Source organism: Phaseolus vulgaris, chromosome 2, assembly GCF_000499845.2.
Source record: "Phaseolus vulgaris cultivar G19833 chromosome 2, P. vulgaris v2.0, whole genome shotgun sequence".
Classification (NCBI taxonomy): domain Eukaryota; kingdom Viridiplantae; phylum Streptophyta; class Magnoliopsida; order Fabales; family Fabaceae; genus Phaseolus; species Phaseolus vulgaris.
The window spans coordinates 3,764,084-3,779,600 of record NC_023758.2 but is presented as its reverse complement, the minus strand read 5'-3'; the positions used below and the strand labels follow the sequence as shown (position 1 = coordinate 3,779,600).

The 15,517-nt window shown below is 31.5% G+C and overlaps 2 protein-coding genes across 2 annotated transcripts; one reads left to right on the top strand and one right to left on the bottom strand.

Moving 5' to 3' along the window:
- Nucleotides 1–1,472: 1,472 nt before the first annotated feature.
- LOC137810319 (probable NADH dehydrogenase [ubiquinone] 1 alpha subcomplex subunit 12) lies at nucleotides 1,473–5,572 on the bottom strand. The gene is made up of 5 exons (XM_068611514.1): nucleotides 5,319–5,572; nucleotides 4,888–4,914; nucleotides 4,299–4,390; nucleotides 1,971–2,080; nucleotides 1,473–1,861 (listed from the first exon to the last, which is right to left on the bottom strand). The coding sequence occupies exons 1-5, from the start codon at nucleotides 5,405–5,407 to the stop codon at nucleotides 1,703–1,705; spliced, it is 477 nt and encodes a 158-aa protein (XP_068467615.1). The 5' UTR covers nucleotides 5,408–5,572; the 3' UTR covers nucleotides 1,473–1,702.
- Nucleotides 5,573–8,797: 3,225 nt separating this feature from the next.
- LOC137810316 (ERAD-associated E3 ubiquitin-protein ligase HRD1B-like) lies at nucleotides 8,798–14,557 on the top strand. The gene is made up of 8 exons (XM_068611510.1): nucleotides 8,798–8,971; nucleotides 9,249–9,787; nucleotides 10,087–10,263; nucleotides 10,546–10,695; nucleotides 10,780–10,982; nucleotides 11,652–11,796; nucleotides 13,377–13,641; nucleotides 14,009–14,557. Exons 2-8 carry the CDS (start codon nucleotides 9,258–9,260, stop codon nucleotides 14,162–14,164), a joined length of 1,626 nt encoding a protein of 541 aa, XP_068467611.1. The 5' UTR covers nucleotides 8,798–8,971; nucleotides 9,249–9,257; the 3' UTR covers nucleotides 14,165–14,557.
- Nucleotides 14,558–15,517: the final 960 nt, after the last annotated feature.

Sequence of the window (15,517 nt, the reverse complement as noted above, 5' to 3'; positions counted from 1 at the left end):
AAAATTTATTATCCTGCACAATGGTGAATTGTACCGTGACTGTAGAATGAAAAATGATAGTGAGGATTTGAAAATTTATTTGTCAACTTCTATTTGTGAACTTCTTTGGTGAGTTAGTAATTGTCATCTAGCTCCATTAATTTGTTTTAAATTTTCGGCCTTCTAACATTATTTCTGACGGCTTGTTCAGTTTTGAAGAAATAAAGGGGAGAGAGAAACAGAAATTAATTTGAGTTGTTTGATGAAAAAAAGTTATAATTTAAAAATGTTAGAATTTATTGTATTATTCTTTACTCGTTTTCCTATATTTCTACCTTTCTTCATCCAAATAATTTTATTAATTTTTTAGTTGTTTCTCCCTCATTCTTTTTTATTTTCATCTCATTTCTCCCATCACTCTATTGAACCTTAAATGGGTAAAGAATTGGGATAATATTGGGTTAATTCAATTTGTTATTTATAGAAATTGTTGTAAAAAGATCGGTTTATTTAAGTGTGGATGATCACTGTTCTTATACACAGTTTTCACAACGTTCTACGGTCTATTTTTTCCCTTTTGCGATGGGGTTATGATATGTTAATACTGCTATAAAATACATACACTTCACATATCAATAAACTAATATTTTAATTATATTTTATTTATTTTTTAATTAAAAATATTATATTATTATAATAATTTGTTAGGTGTAGGTATTTTACTTTTTGGGTGTTAAAAACATATTCCTTTACGATACTATGTTTTTAGAAGAGAAATGTATTCTCAAGTCTGTCCCGCGGTAATGTTGGGAATAATAATTAATCAGTTACGTATACAATAACAAATAAGATAATAAAATATCTTTAATACTTTTTTTCTTTATTTATTTTTAAATATAAAGATTCGAAGACTTTATATATACAAAGTAATATTAAAGGAAGTGACCCATTTGATTTATCACTTATTATCATTTGATCTCGTATTTGCTTTATCACTTGTTAACATTTAATTTCCTATTACCTTGAATCTCAAATATATTTTGGATAATAGTTTTCAGAAAATATTAAGGTTTTGAAAAGTTATTTTCTGTAATTGGAGGTGCAGTAACCAATGGGAGTGAAAAAGCAATTGTTTATTAAGCACTTGTGCATCATCTTTTTACATTGAAGAGCAAATATAAATGGATTCCTATTTTCAGTTTTAAATTTTATGTTGGGTGCATGTTTTAAATGATTTAGTGCAACGAGAAATTGCCTTAGAGAAATGGTCTACCCAGCCTGCGCCCTACTGTACCAAAATTAAGAGATCCCTTATTTTGAAAATATAATTTTACTGAGATAAATTAGCCAATTATTAAACTTAAATAAATAAAAATATGTGTGCATACTTTCCCATTAAGGTGTTTGGTTTAATAATCAATTACAAACTCAGAATCAGTTAGTTTAATTAAAAAAAAAATACACTTACAAATAATAGACTAGGTAAAAGATGGTTGCAAATAAGAATAAGTCCCTTTTTAACACGATCGCATACATTACACTAAAAGATTTTAAAGTCAATGCGAATTTGTTTGTTTTCACCAGAAATAATTCGTTTTATTGTTAATTGTTAAAAAGAAAAAAACCAGCTTTCCACCTCATTAACTGAAGGCAAAACAATTGTTGAGGATTAAAAAAACAAACATCCTGGGCATCTGCAACTCAGCTGCCCCATATTGACGGCTCAGGCCTTGGGCTTGGACTCCCATGGTTGGTACCTGGTCCAATCTCTCTGCCCTGGATTAAGGGCATGTCCTTTGGAATGATAGATATACTGTTCACCTTCTCCAGACAAATTTTCTTTGTGTTCAACACCATACCTTTTCGGTTTCAGTAGAAGAAGCTGCAACAATTTCATTCCATAATTATTATTATTATTAACATCTTGGGGCTTGAGATTTTCTTCTTGTATGACTTTACAAAGGAAGGAAATAGGAAAATAAAATAATTACCTCATCTCCTGTGTGATCAGTTATGAAGTGGAGCCAGCCATGCCATTCAGCCGGAACCTGGGAGGCATTGTACCTAGTTTTCTCTGCATATTCAACCCACCTGTGTCTTCCTGCCAAATAGTAAGAAAATCATTACATTAACAAATTTGATAACCTCATGTTTGGATAAAGCATTTTCAAATTTATAATAATTTAAAATGTAGGGTAAAAAGGAAATCATTTCCAAATTTAAAAGGTAATAATCCCCTATTTACTGCAAGATATCATTGATTTTTACCAAAACAGTGGACTTTAAGGTTAACTCAACTTACAAAATCGGCTTGTAAGGTGAGGTTTGTACCCATTTATATACTATGAACTGACTTTATCTCTAGTTGATATGTGATCTCTAACTCATCTTCTTCACATTGAGACTAGTCAACTCGTACGTGTGATTATATATTTATGGATATTTTGATAGTAGTCTAATAACGAGTGGTACGATAGACCCAACGAACTTTCATTATGATAGACTCTAAATGACTCTGATATCATCTTAAAAAGAGGACTTTAAATCTAACTCAACCTTATAAAATCGATTCGTATACTTATTATATACCATTGACTTTATTTCTAGTCGATGTGAGATCTTTAACAAAGACTATAGACATTGCCCTTGAATCATCCATCAACTTCGCCCAAATTCAGAAAAACAATCTATTGGATGAAAATAATTACACAAAGATGCTTTAAAAGAAACGCCCGAAAGATATCAAACGCAAGAATGAAGAAAAAACCAGTGGAACTTTGACAACTGAAAGTGATTGTAGAAAGAAAGGATAAACGACACTCCCAGAAAGCTGATCATTTCTCTCGAAAATAAGGAGTGTTATGTTTACAGAAGAAGAAACGGATTACAAGCTAGCACTAGGTACTTTATAACAGAATAGAGACACAGATCTAAGGAATTTTAAAATTCCATCTATCGACATAATTTCATATTTCAAATTCCTCATTTTTAGGAATGAAAAAACTTGCTAAACCTTAAAATTAAATAGCCAAACCAAATGAGGACTTTGGTTAAAAAATTTAATTGCCTCTTTAAGTATGGATTCCCTTAAAATTTTCTATCCAAACACATTACTGAATATCAATGTTTGAATCTTATAGCTCACTTACAAGTTTATATAATAGGGAATGATACTTGACACCATCAATCAATAAAAAAATATATATAATTCGTACATGTCAAAAGCACATTGAATGTTCACAATCAGTGAAGCAAATACATTCAAACAAATGGGGGAAAAGGAAAGAAAAATTAGAATAAATTGGTTTTATTTCAATAATTTTAAAGGGTAAAATAGATCTTACACCGTCCACATTCTTTTTATATTCAATGCCCAAAATTTGTTTTATAACAGTATACTACATGGTTGAACTTTGGTAAAACGGACCAACTTCACGGACATAATATATTTTTTATGCCAATTTGAACTCTGAGTGATAAAATAGACTTGAATATACACATGTCACATGCATGTCAAGTTGTTAAGTTTTACTCTTCTACCCAAACCCCTAAAATCTGTCAACAAATCACATTATTTCATGTTCCAATTTAACTCCACTCTTCCCCAGTTCCTTATGCTGTTTCTTTTTCCTGCAAGAATTATACCCAATAACAAGCAGGCAAGCCCATAACAGTAAGGCTGCTACCTTACAGCCTAGAGGCCACAGGTCCAAGTCCTGGAAATAGCCACCATCTTGTAGAAGTAAGGATGAGCACATCTAACCTACCCAGATCCAACGTCGCATTCTGTTCCACTCATAACCATACCCACAGGCACCTTTATTGTCCAAGACCATCCCTGGCCAGGTGTGGTGTGCGCACACACACAATCCTCACAATTTGACTGTAGTTATATTTGTTATTTTTCTTTACTGATATTTTGGCTTCTATGATCTTTACTCTCTTGCCTAATTGCACAGATAGAGAGCTATGTTAATATTTATCTTTCTCGTCATGTTGTTTGTTGGTATGGTCTGTTGATTGTTTACTTGCAAGGCTTGTAGTAACTCCAAATTTGATTGTTTACTTGCAAGATATTCACATCATAGTAGTCTACCCATAAGCAACTGTTATGTGGCAGCATTTTAAAAGCCATAACATTTCACATTATCAAATTCTTATTAATTATGTCAATATTGAGATATCCATGTGCAATAATTGGAATGCTTGATTGATGTTAATGGTAGCTTTCCGTGTGGATGGGTTATATTTTCTGTTTTTAGCCATGAGTAATTTGTTAGATAAACCACACATACATGCAGAATGAGAAACACACTTACCATACTGTGTCTCTCCAAGCTTCTCATAATACTTGTTACCGAATTTATCAACACCAACAAGCGTTGCCCCAATATTGTGGATCTTGGTTTGCCTGCATAAAATTGAAAACGTAATTAGATTGGAAGAGGAGAAATATTAGTAGCGCAAGGGAGTTAAGATCTCACGGTAAAAAATACCAATACAAAGAGGGCCATTTGAAGATACAATTAAAATAAATCTAAATCTACCCCGAACAATATATAGCCCACTCAATTCGACCTAGAGTAAAACCGTCTATATCTAAAGCTCTTCTACTTTTATCTCTAAGAGGGCCATTTGAAGATACAAAGCTAATGTATATATGTTTCTTCACACATGCTTGTCCTTCTCATACTCCACCCTGAATAATAGGAAATGCTCCTTCAATTGCATCCACTACCCAACTATGTCTTTCTACACCTTATATATACATCAAGCAATAGAAAAGGCCAGGACCCAAAAACACAGTGAAAGACATCCAATCATCAAATGAGAAGTAATAATTTGGCTTTCAAAGAGAGTCAGAAATGGAACGAAAAATAAAAAGATCAAGCAAAGCAACTGACTTACAAGAGATTTCCATCCGGAAGGCATCTCCTGAAAATTCAAACCATAACGTAAAAAATATCAGCACAGTACAAATGCACAATCTTCAGCATCAATACACACGTCCACATTGCTCACGGAATCAAAGAAACCCTCAATAATGTAAAAAAACATCAGCGTGGCACAAATACACTACAGAGTTTCTTTGACAATCGCAACACTAAATTAACAAAAAGCTATTAAATCAAATCGCAGTTTCATTTCATCTCCTAAATTGCTTTTTCCTGAGAAAGAGAAATCGAAAGGCAGTGGCAAATTAACAAGAAGCGGAAAAAAAAAAGGTTGAATAACAGAAATATGAGCCAAATTATCGGAATTGGAAGTGAAAAAACGATGAGATTGGTAACATATCGAATGTTTGGGGAAATTTGAAAGCGAAAGAGAAAGGAACAAACAGGTAGCCTTCATCCTTGAGCTCTCTGAGGAAAGTACCGAAACCCTTTTCTCTGATCGATTTCAGAACGTTCTTCACCACCGACGCCATCACGCTCTTCTTCCTCCTCTTGGGCTATTGCTAAGGCTGCGTTTGGTAACACCAAAATACAATTAACATATAAATCACGCCTAAGAAAAGAGAAGCTATAAACAACCCAGAATCTAGATGAAAGAAAAAAACAAATCTTCGCTCGGTTAAAAAAAATAATAATAATAATAATTTGATTATTTAATCAATAAATTAAAAGTTATTACCAAACAAAAACATTTTTTTTGTTAAATTGTAAAATTGACGTTGTTTTTTATTATTGTGGATATTTTGAGAATTATGGAAATCCAATTCAGAGATGGAATTGTGTGGAGGGATAGCATGAGAAACCCTCTAAGAATATAATTTAGAACATGAAAATATTTTTAAGAATTATTTTCAATAATAATATTTTATAACTTTTCTTAATCATAACCTATAACCTATGTGGCATATATACTAACACAAAAAAAACGGATAAAAATATATGTATATGTATATTTTTTTAAGTAATATATTATATACGGGTTTTTGATTATGATGGAGTTATTTTTTTTGCTTTTTATCAAAATGGGGTCTGTTTAAAAAAAAAATTACAAATTTAGGTAAATCGTGTCAATTCGGCACGACTTCATATGCATAAATCGTCCCAATTAGACACGACTCTACCATGTCATATTGAAATCGTGCCAACTTGACACAACTTCTGTCCTGTCATATTGAAGTCGTGCCAACTTGACACGACTTATTTCCTGTCATGCTGAAGTCGTGCCAACTTGGCACGACTTCTGCCACATCATAATTTATTTTATTTTTTTTAATTTTATTGTTTATATATTGGGTAGTAAGTTATGTAATGTTAAAAATTAATTTGATACATCGTGTATGGATCATGTTTGACGGTAATGTAATACAATAACTTGATTATTTGATTAATTAAAAAATGAAGAAAATTGTTATTGAATTTGAAAATAAATAGATAAATGAAAATTTATTGTATTTGGAAAATAAATAGAGAATTATTGTTGTGAATTTGCAAAATAAATAGCTTGAAAAGTAAACGTAATGATGATAAGAGATTAATTAGAACTAAACAAATTAGTAAGATTCATTACAATAAATAAAATAAAAAAGTATAAAGTTAAATTACAAGTAAATTATTTATGGAAAGACGTGCCACAATGTGGTCTTCGTATTTTTCGTCGAGGTCTTTGTGGAAGAGGATCATCAACGACATGTTCATCATTCATTGTTATTGGCTTCATTATGAGATGCTGGTGAGGGCATTGTGGGTCGACAGTGCATGGATGATGTTGAATTATATGCAAAAAGAGGGGTGAATGCCGAAGTTCCAAATATATTTGGTGGAATTAAAAAAGTACCGGAAGGAGAAAGTTCATTTTCTTTATCTATGTATTTATTCATAACACTCTTAAAACATTCATTTTCTTTATCTATGTATTTATTCATTCAATTCAAACATGATTCATACACGATTATCCAATTTTTTATTCCTTAAAACTAACACTCTTAGAAAATTACGTATCAAGTTAATTTTTAACATTACATAACTTACTACCCAATATATAAATAATAAAATAAAATAAATTATGACGTGGCACGACTTCAGTATGACAGGGCAGAAGTCATGTCAAGTTGGCACGACTTCAGTATGACATGACAGAGTCGTGTCTAATTGGGACGATTTGTGCATATGAAGTCGTGCCGAATTGGCACGACTTGCCTAAATTTGTAATTTTTTTTAAACGGACCCCATTTTGGTAAAAATAAAAAAAAATAACCCCATGATGATAAAAAAAACCATTATATAATTATAAATTATTATATAAATTGACAATAAAGAGTTATGTGCACTAAATATGTTTTAGTTTTTTTTTAAATGTTTTTTTTGAGTGGTTTAAAAGAATTTGTTTCTTATTTTTATAATCATAATAAAATTTAATATAATAAGTTTGAGTTTTTAGAAAACTAATGTATTTTTTTTAAAAAAATTTGTGTTATACTCATGCTAAAATTGTCATAAATCTAATAAATATTTTTTAATTGGACACTTCACCTATACGTGTCATACAAGTGTCGATATCCGGACATGTTATTTAAGAAATAGATCATAACAGTTTTTAAGGTTTAGAACATTTGTTTTCTAATTTTTTTATTTTAAACTGAATTTCAACATTTTAAAAATAAATTTAAATATATTTTTACACTCAAAATATTAATTTCTTATAATTATAACTTTCATATTCTAAATTATTTATTTATCAATTTATGTTTGTTTAATAGAGATGATAAAAATACGTTGAATGAAAATAAGTTTGAGTAAAAAATATATAAGAAAGGAAATTGAGATGAATTCATTTGACAGGGAAGAAACCATGTTTAAGTTCTGGGTAAAAATATAATCATTTTAATAATCGATTATATAGATTATTGTAATGAAATTAGTTTTTCTAGTGTAAATTTGTTAAAAAGGTAAAAAAGTTGTTTAAAAATAGTTATTTTTGTTTTTTATTTAAAATAAAATATATTTTTTACGTACAAAAACATTTGTAAAGCTAAAAGTGTAATTAAAAAACAATCATAAACTACAGATTTTTCAAAACCATAAAAATAGTTTATTTTGATAAAAAAAAAAAGAAGCTATTAACAAAATTTGAGCTTATTTCCGAAAAAAAAAATGATTTTGGATTTAAATATGTTGTTGAGTTTATGCAAAATCAATCTATTTTTATTTGGTTTCAATAAAGGTTACTATTTTTTACTCGTAATATAATTATTATTACAATTAAATAAGTTTTCTAGTTTGGTCAATTTGTTCAAAATTTATTTAAAAAATAACTAATCGTTTTTTCATTTAAAATAAAAACAAGTATTTTATTAAAAAATTGTGTATGATGCTAAAACAATTTATTAAAAAAATAATCGGGAACTACAATTTTTTCAAAATAATAAAAATTGCTTATTTTAAAAAAAGTCTATTTACAAAATTTGAGCTTATGTTCGAAAAAAACTATGCTAGATTTAAATATGTTTTGAGTTTACGTAAAATAAGTATATTTTGATTTTCTTCCTAGTAAGTTTATTTAATTTATTTATTTTTTAGATAAAAATCATTATTTTTTATCTCTAATCCCAACAATATAATGTCTTTAAAAAGGTTAATTTTTAAAATTTGTTATTTATTTATATTAATTAATTTTAAAGATCAAAACTAGTGATTTTATTGAAAAAATGATGGAGATTAAAACTTAATTCCACACTTTAATGATTTAAAATAAAAAAAATTGTTTAATAGAAGCACTAAAACGAATTTTTAACCTAAGGATTAAAAATAGTTAATGCAATAAAAAATTTAAAATCTACAAGAAGTGGACGTGGCGAAATGTGATTGGATAGCGTTACATCATTTTGTTCCAAGATTACTTCGTGACTTTTTTATTTAATATTTAATATTTAAGACAAAACTTGGAAGCTCTGTGGAAGAGCAAAAAGGAAGAATTTAGGAAGAAGAAGGAAGCGACGATTATTCTTGCCGTTTCAATTCAGACCCTTCAATCCCAATCGGTACCCTAGTTCTTCCTCTGCGATTCCATTTCCGTGTTTTCTTTTACTTTTGGCTCTAATTTTTTCAATTCTCCTTGATCTGATTCCAAGTTAGGGCTTATCTTTGATTGGGGTTTCATTTTCAACATGCTCTCTGTAAATTGTTTTAGCTTTGATGTTTGATTCTTCTGCTTCGTCCCAAATGCATTATATGTAGGGTAGATTAAATTAATTAGACGTGCAATTGATAACTGGGGTTTTCAGATGATGATTCAATTATTACATTGGCTTTATGCAGATAAAAATCATGAAGCTGAAAACATACGCTGGTCTTAGTTTCATTGCAACTCTGGCTATTATCTATCATGCATTTAACAGTAGGGGTCAGTTTTATCCGGCAATGGTGTATCTCTCAACTTCCAAGATCAGCTTGGTGCTTCTTCTCAACATGGGTTTGGTCCTAATGTGTATTCTATGGCAATTAACTAAGAAGATTTTCTTGGGTTCCCTCCGTGAGGCGGAGGTTGAGAGGCTAAACGAGCAATCGTGGAGGGAGGTCATGGAAATCCTATTTGCAATCACCATTTTTAGGCAAGACTTCTCTGTCACATTTCTTGCAATGGTCACGGCATTGTTGTTGATTAAGGCTTTGCATTGGTTGGCTCAAAAGAGAGTCGAGTACATCGAGACCACTCCTTCGGTGCCCATGTTGTCGCATGTTCGAATTGTGTCTTTTATGGGGTTCCTTCTTCTCTTAGATAGCCTTTTCTTATACAGTTCTTTGAAGCATTTGATAGAAACTTGGCAGGCTTCAGTTTCACTATTCTTTTGTTTCGAGTAAGTCTTCTTCTTCCTTTTTTGAGTTCTGCAGCTGAACTTCTAGTTGGATAAGTCATGAATTTGAGAATGCTGTTTATTTAGTTTTTTTATGTTTGACTTCGATTTGATTCAGTCATGCGTAAACCCGATTAGTCTATGTTGATATATGAAAGTTCCCATTTTGGTTAAATTCTCAAAAATCGAATTTCTTGTTGGACAAAGATAACTAAAGGATTGGTGAGAAGTCATATATATAGTTATCTTATAATGGTAAAAACTTGGGTATTCATCTGACTGATTATCTGTTTCTATCTCAGGTACATGATACTGGCAACCACCACTGTGTCAATTTTTGTAAAATATATTTTCTATGTTAGTGACATGCTTATGGAGGGACAATGGGAAAAGAAACCAGTCTTCACTTTTTATCTGGAACTCATTAGGGACTTGCTTCACTTGTCTATGTATATGTGCTTCTTTCTTGTAATTTTTGTGTAAGTGATCAATCAACTCTTTTATACATTTACAGGAGTCTTCATATGCATGCACTACACAAGTCACTAGTCATACTCTGTTTTTTTATGCCTCTCATTGACACTCATGCATTTAGAAACAGATTCAATCATATAGGACAATGATACTTATAGTTTCTGTTTCATTAACATGCATACATTTGATTTATTTGCTTTTCATGGTCATGCCATTTTGGTTAGATTATCCAATTAACTTTCACTGGTTATATTTTCTCCTGTACTAACATTTAGCTGATCTATTAGAAACTATGGTATTCCCTTGCACCTTATACGGGAGCTGTATGAGACGTTTAGGAACTTCAAAGTCCGTGTTGCAGATTACATACGTTATCGTAAAATCACTTCTAATATGAATGATCGATTTCCAGATGCAACCCCTGAAGAGCTTAATGCGTGAGTTATAAACTTGCTGTGGTATCTCTCTTATTATTTTAATATTTATGCATATTAAATATAATAGTTTAAATGGCTATGCAGAAGTGATGCAACCTGCATTATCTGTCGTGAAGAGATGACTACAGCCAAGAAACTTATATGTGGACATCTTTTTCATGTTCATTGTCTCCGATCATGGCTGGAGCGGCAGCATACATGCCCCACATGCAGAGCCTTGGTTGTACCACCAGAAAATGGAACAACTGTAGGGTCGCAAGGATCACAGGCAGATGGTCAACGGCAGGGTAATCATATGATAATCACTCACTATTGTTAAAAATTGTTTGTTAAACATTTTAGTGATGTACGTGAGGCCAGAAATGTACTGATCTTATTTCCAGAAGTACAGTGTCTTTGGAAACCAAAATGGAAAAGTAGAGTTGGAAGCATGATTCTGACTAATCAGCACCTTTTCCTTTTCCATCTGCATCCTCCAATGTATTTTTTTACAATCATTTTAATTTTACCGTTTACTTTTGTAATGTGTAATTTTTTTTATTCACCTGTAAAGATCCTCTCAATAGCCAACTTTTAAAACCCTGTTTTCTTTTAATTTTGTGTGGTTATGTTGCCTGCCTGAGTCCAATACAATTTAGACTATTTAAAATGAGTGTAATGGGTATATGTACACTATCTGTCAACCAATTAGAACTCATATTTAGTATGACTTTTAAAGTAGTTATTATCAAAGTAAAAAAAATGTATCATACACAGGTTTGTGATTGGATGATATTGAGATGGTGTAAAAACATTTTTCATTGTCAGTGCATTATATTTTCTTAAACATTTTTTTCTCTTTTGAATGTAATATTTGTAAGATTAAATAAGCATAGTAACACCTATAATTGTAAACATTGTGACTCTGCATATATGTTTGTGTATTATTTAATGTTGCTTATTTTCACCTTGAACAGGAACTGGGCCAGGCAGTGAAAGCACAGCTCAAAATGGGGCTTCGGATAATTTGAGTCGACATCAAGCCAGACTCCAAGCTGCTGCTGCTGCTGCTGCCATATATGAGAAGTCTTATGTCTACCCTTCTGGAAATTCTTTTGTATGGTATGGCATTTCTGCTTGGACAATTAGGCAATTTGTCATTTATGCTGTGTATCTTGCTCGTTATTAATATTATGAGGGGTTCTAGCAACACACTCTAAAACTTTCTAATGGTTAAAATTGTCGGAACTGCCAATTTATGAGTGGGGTTCATCAAATAAGATGTGGGATGCCCAAAACTGCATGATTTCCAATCAATTTCAACCAATAGTTGAGAGTGTGCTACATCTAGCAGAACCATTTCCTTCAATAGTTTTGTTGAACCCACACCAATGCCTTGTTGGGGGTGTAAAGCCACAAATTGCTCTCAGTCGTCAACTCCTCTTTGATATCCCTTTCTGAACCTATTGCTCTAAAATCCTCTTTGGGATCAGGAGTTCTAACTCTGTATTTCACATCTTACAAACCACTCAAAAACTATCCTAGTGGTTTCTCCCCAGTAGTTGACGAGCTTTCTGCCACCAATTCCTGAAAATATTGAATATATTCTTCTTCAAAACTTTTTTGATATAGTGATATACTTTTCTAAACTTTATCTTCCAAATCTGTAAACCTCCCCATTTCCAATTCTTTAGTTGTTTAACGTAAGAATTTGAACCAATTTATTGCATTCTCCTCCATACTAATGAAAGCCAATTGCATTTTCTTAGTTGGTTTGATCACACTTCAAAATATTTCATGAAAACCAGTTGTCACTTTTAGGCACTAAAAATTGTATATTAAGTTGTAAGGTAAATTAATTCCACTAAGAAGGAATGCTGGGCCTGAAATCTTTTAGGTGAACCATTCCTTGCATTGACCTAAGTGACTGCCCTGAATTATTACTTTGACAGGGCATGATAATGATGGTAATGCTTTTTATCATTTAATTTACCCCAATAGTAGGGAAAAAATGGTGGTTGTTATTTAGCTATTCTTTGAATGAGAGACTGGGACATGGACAACTTTGTTCTGCTTTGACAAGGCTACAGTTTGAGTACTTCCATACGAATTCTGATTTCTTTCAAAATTGTCCATGCTATCCCCAAAGTGACTAGCTTGAAGTGAGAGTAGAGAGTTCGTGAAAACTAGTTGAAGAAAACAAGAAAACGAATATAACTAAGACGAGTCTTCAATTTTATGTTCTAAAAAACGGACTATGGAGAACATGTTTGCCAAATAATTGGATAAAAAACTATTTCAAGAATGATAATCAATCATGCCCTTAATAGCTTGGTTTGTGCTTGAATCCAATTCAATATTGATCTGATTTTGGAAAATATAGACTCTAAAAATTGAGTTTCTGCTTTGAGATTGAGGTGTGATCTGTGCAATTATTGACTAAATGTGTTTGAAATATATTGCATCACTGGTATAAGAAATTGTATTTCCAGATCTGATTTGTTTAATTATCATATTGTTCTCTATGAAGTTTGTTGTATTACATTATTGTTCCTCGTAGTTCGTTTGCTATAAGATGACTGATTAACAAGACAAAGTACCCATTTTGTGATCTTATTCATATTTAGCTTCATTAAAAAAAATGATAATACTGAACTAGTCTAAAAATGTTAAATTGATAAGGCCTGTTCTTAAACTGACAGTTCTCCTGGGTACACTCTTCACCCTCCGGTGGCTGAATCTACTAATAGTAGTGGAGGGCAGACTTCTGGCGAACATACACAAACACAGTTTCTTACAGCTGGTGGACCAACAAATGAATCTTTTCCTCAAATGCAACATTTCCATTTTCTACCTTCCCAACCACCTGCAGCCCTTGTGAATTATGGAAAGGGGTTTGAAAATGATCCAAATATTCCAAGCTCTCATCTAGAAGCTCATAGAAAACTCCTTCAATGCCAGATTCAGGTATGATGCGTTCTCTTTTTTCTTTACCAGCACAGTAAGTGGTATGTCATCTTAGGTTTACCTAAATATAAAAGGTCACATTTGATAGTTATGGTGACCACCAAATGAATAGTCCCTTCTTCTGTATGCATACTAAATTCTGCTCCACCATAATGGGGGCCTTTACTGATATTATTGTTATAAATAACTTTCACAAAATACTGATATTGTAAGAACTGAGTAACAAATGAATGCATACAAATAGTTTGCATGCACATGATTTCGATCACTGTGTACTTAAATTGTTTGATATAAGATTAGGTTTTCATTATCTTAACGAAAGATGAAATTAGTAGTTGTAACACATATCCCCCCGTCCCCCCCACAGATTCTGCAAAATCAGCTTGAGATTCTGCAGAAGACAAGGTCTGACAGAAGTGTAGACGAGGGCACATCTTCATCAGATAGCAGAGGCAAGAGTATCGTTTGCTCATCTGGATCTGCTCGTGGTTATATTGAGGAGATTCAAGATGGAAAAGCATAAGTTGGCTGTTTATTTCTGGTTTATGCCAGGAGGAGACTGTCAAATGTAGATATAGGAAGAAGAGAACACAAAAATCACAGCATTGCTTTAATGTGACTGCCATTCGTGATGATACTAATCTTGTAAATGCTTAGTGCCCCTTAAAAATGATTTATTTTGGTTTATTTTCTTTTTCTTCTGTGGATTGTACGCTTATATTAGCTTTAAACAAACATACCTTTTGATCAGAAAGTTTGGATTTATTGTTTGAGGCATATCATTTCCCCTTTAAAGTGGGGGTGTCTCATCAATGTTTGAGGTTTATTCCAGAAGGGACAGACTTGTTTTACCGATGAAAATAAATGTTTCTAAAGCATTACACTTTTAGCCAATGAATGAAACTCAGTTATCAAATGTGTATTACTCGTATGTATTGGGTAAGGGTATATCTAGTTAAATACATGCTTATAATAAGTGTAGCACATAATCGGCACAATGTTCTGACTCTAGGCATAACAAAATTGTTTTTCGATTTGTTTTCCTAAGCTTGCATACACTACTATTGGGATGCTGCTAGATCTGACAACTAAATTCAATTTACATCTCTATACCTCCGAGGGACACTAGTGAATGATTTGAGTCCATAAAAACAACCGTTCACTTCAATTTTACAAGCACGCATAAGAACTTGTCTGTGCTATTGCTGTTTGAGCTAATGCTTATGATTGCAACTTCGTATTACAAATAAGTGACAAGGCTTCAAGAGTACGAATAAAAATAGGTTAAATAACTTGTTTTTGGTTGCTCAATACATGTTTACACTGCTTTATTAATCATGTTATTGATATGCAGTATTTATTGATTTTGTTGATGACAAATCTTTGTTAAAGAACTTGAGACACTGATGAGTTTTAGCGAGATATTTTCTAACTATCATGATAACTCTTTTGGTTGACTTAACTTTCACCATGACTATCCTTACTATAATTATTTCCATCAATACCTTATCATCATCGATGGGTCTTTAAATGGGAGATTCACGAGAAATATTTAACAATAATGAAATTTGAGTAAGTTAAATTCATATAAGAAATTGATATAAGACTATATTCAGCCATAATGAGATCTAAATTAAGTTAAATTCATATAAGAAATTAATATAAAACAATAAGTTGATGTATTTTGTTCCTTATATATTTTTTTATTCATTGTAAAACTTAGATTCACACTTAATTTTTAACACTAAAAACAATAAGCTTTAAAAGTTACTAAAAAACTAAGGTAATAGTTACTAGAAATAAGAGTAATATTGTAACATAGTAACATGGTAAAATAGCAAAATAGATATAAAAATCATATTTGAGTGGGAAATAT

What these genes read in the sequence shown, in the direction of transcription:
- LOC137810316 (XM_068611510.1), top strand. Translation starts at nt 9,258, where the DNA reads ATGAAGCTGAAAACATACGCTGGTCTTAGTTTCATTGCAACTCTGGCT. An exon ending in TCACTATTCTTTTGTTTCGA is followed by an intron (nt 9,788 to 10,086) that starts GTAAGTCTTCTT and finishes TTTCTATCTCAG; the next exon opens with GTACATGATACTGGCAACCA. An exon ending in TCCTTCAATGCCAGATTCAG is followed by an intron (nt 13,642 to 14,008) that starts GTATGATGCGTT and finishes TCCCCCCCACAG; the next exon opens with ATTCTGCAAAATCAGCTTGA.
- LOC137810319 (XM_068611514.1), bottom strand. Translation starts at nt 5,407, where the DNA reads ATGGCGTCGGTGGTGAAGAACGTTCTGAAATCGATCAGAGAAAAGGGT. An exon ending in CTTCCGGATGGAAATCTCTT is followed by an intron (nt 4,391 to 4,887) that starts GTAAGTCAGTTG and finishes AATTTTATGCAG; the next exon opens with GCAAACCAAGATCCACAATA. An exon ending in CTGATCACACAGGAGATGAG is followed by an intron (nt 1,862 to 1,970) that starts GTAATTATTTTA and finishes AAATTGTTGCAG; the next exon opens with CTTCTTCTACTGAAACCGAA.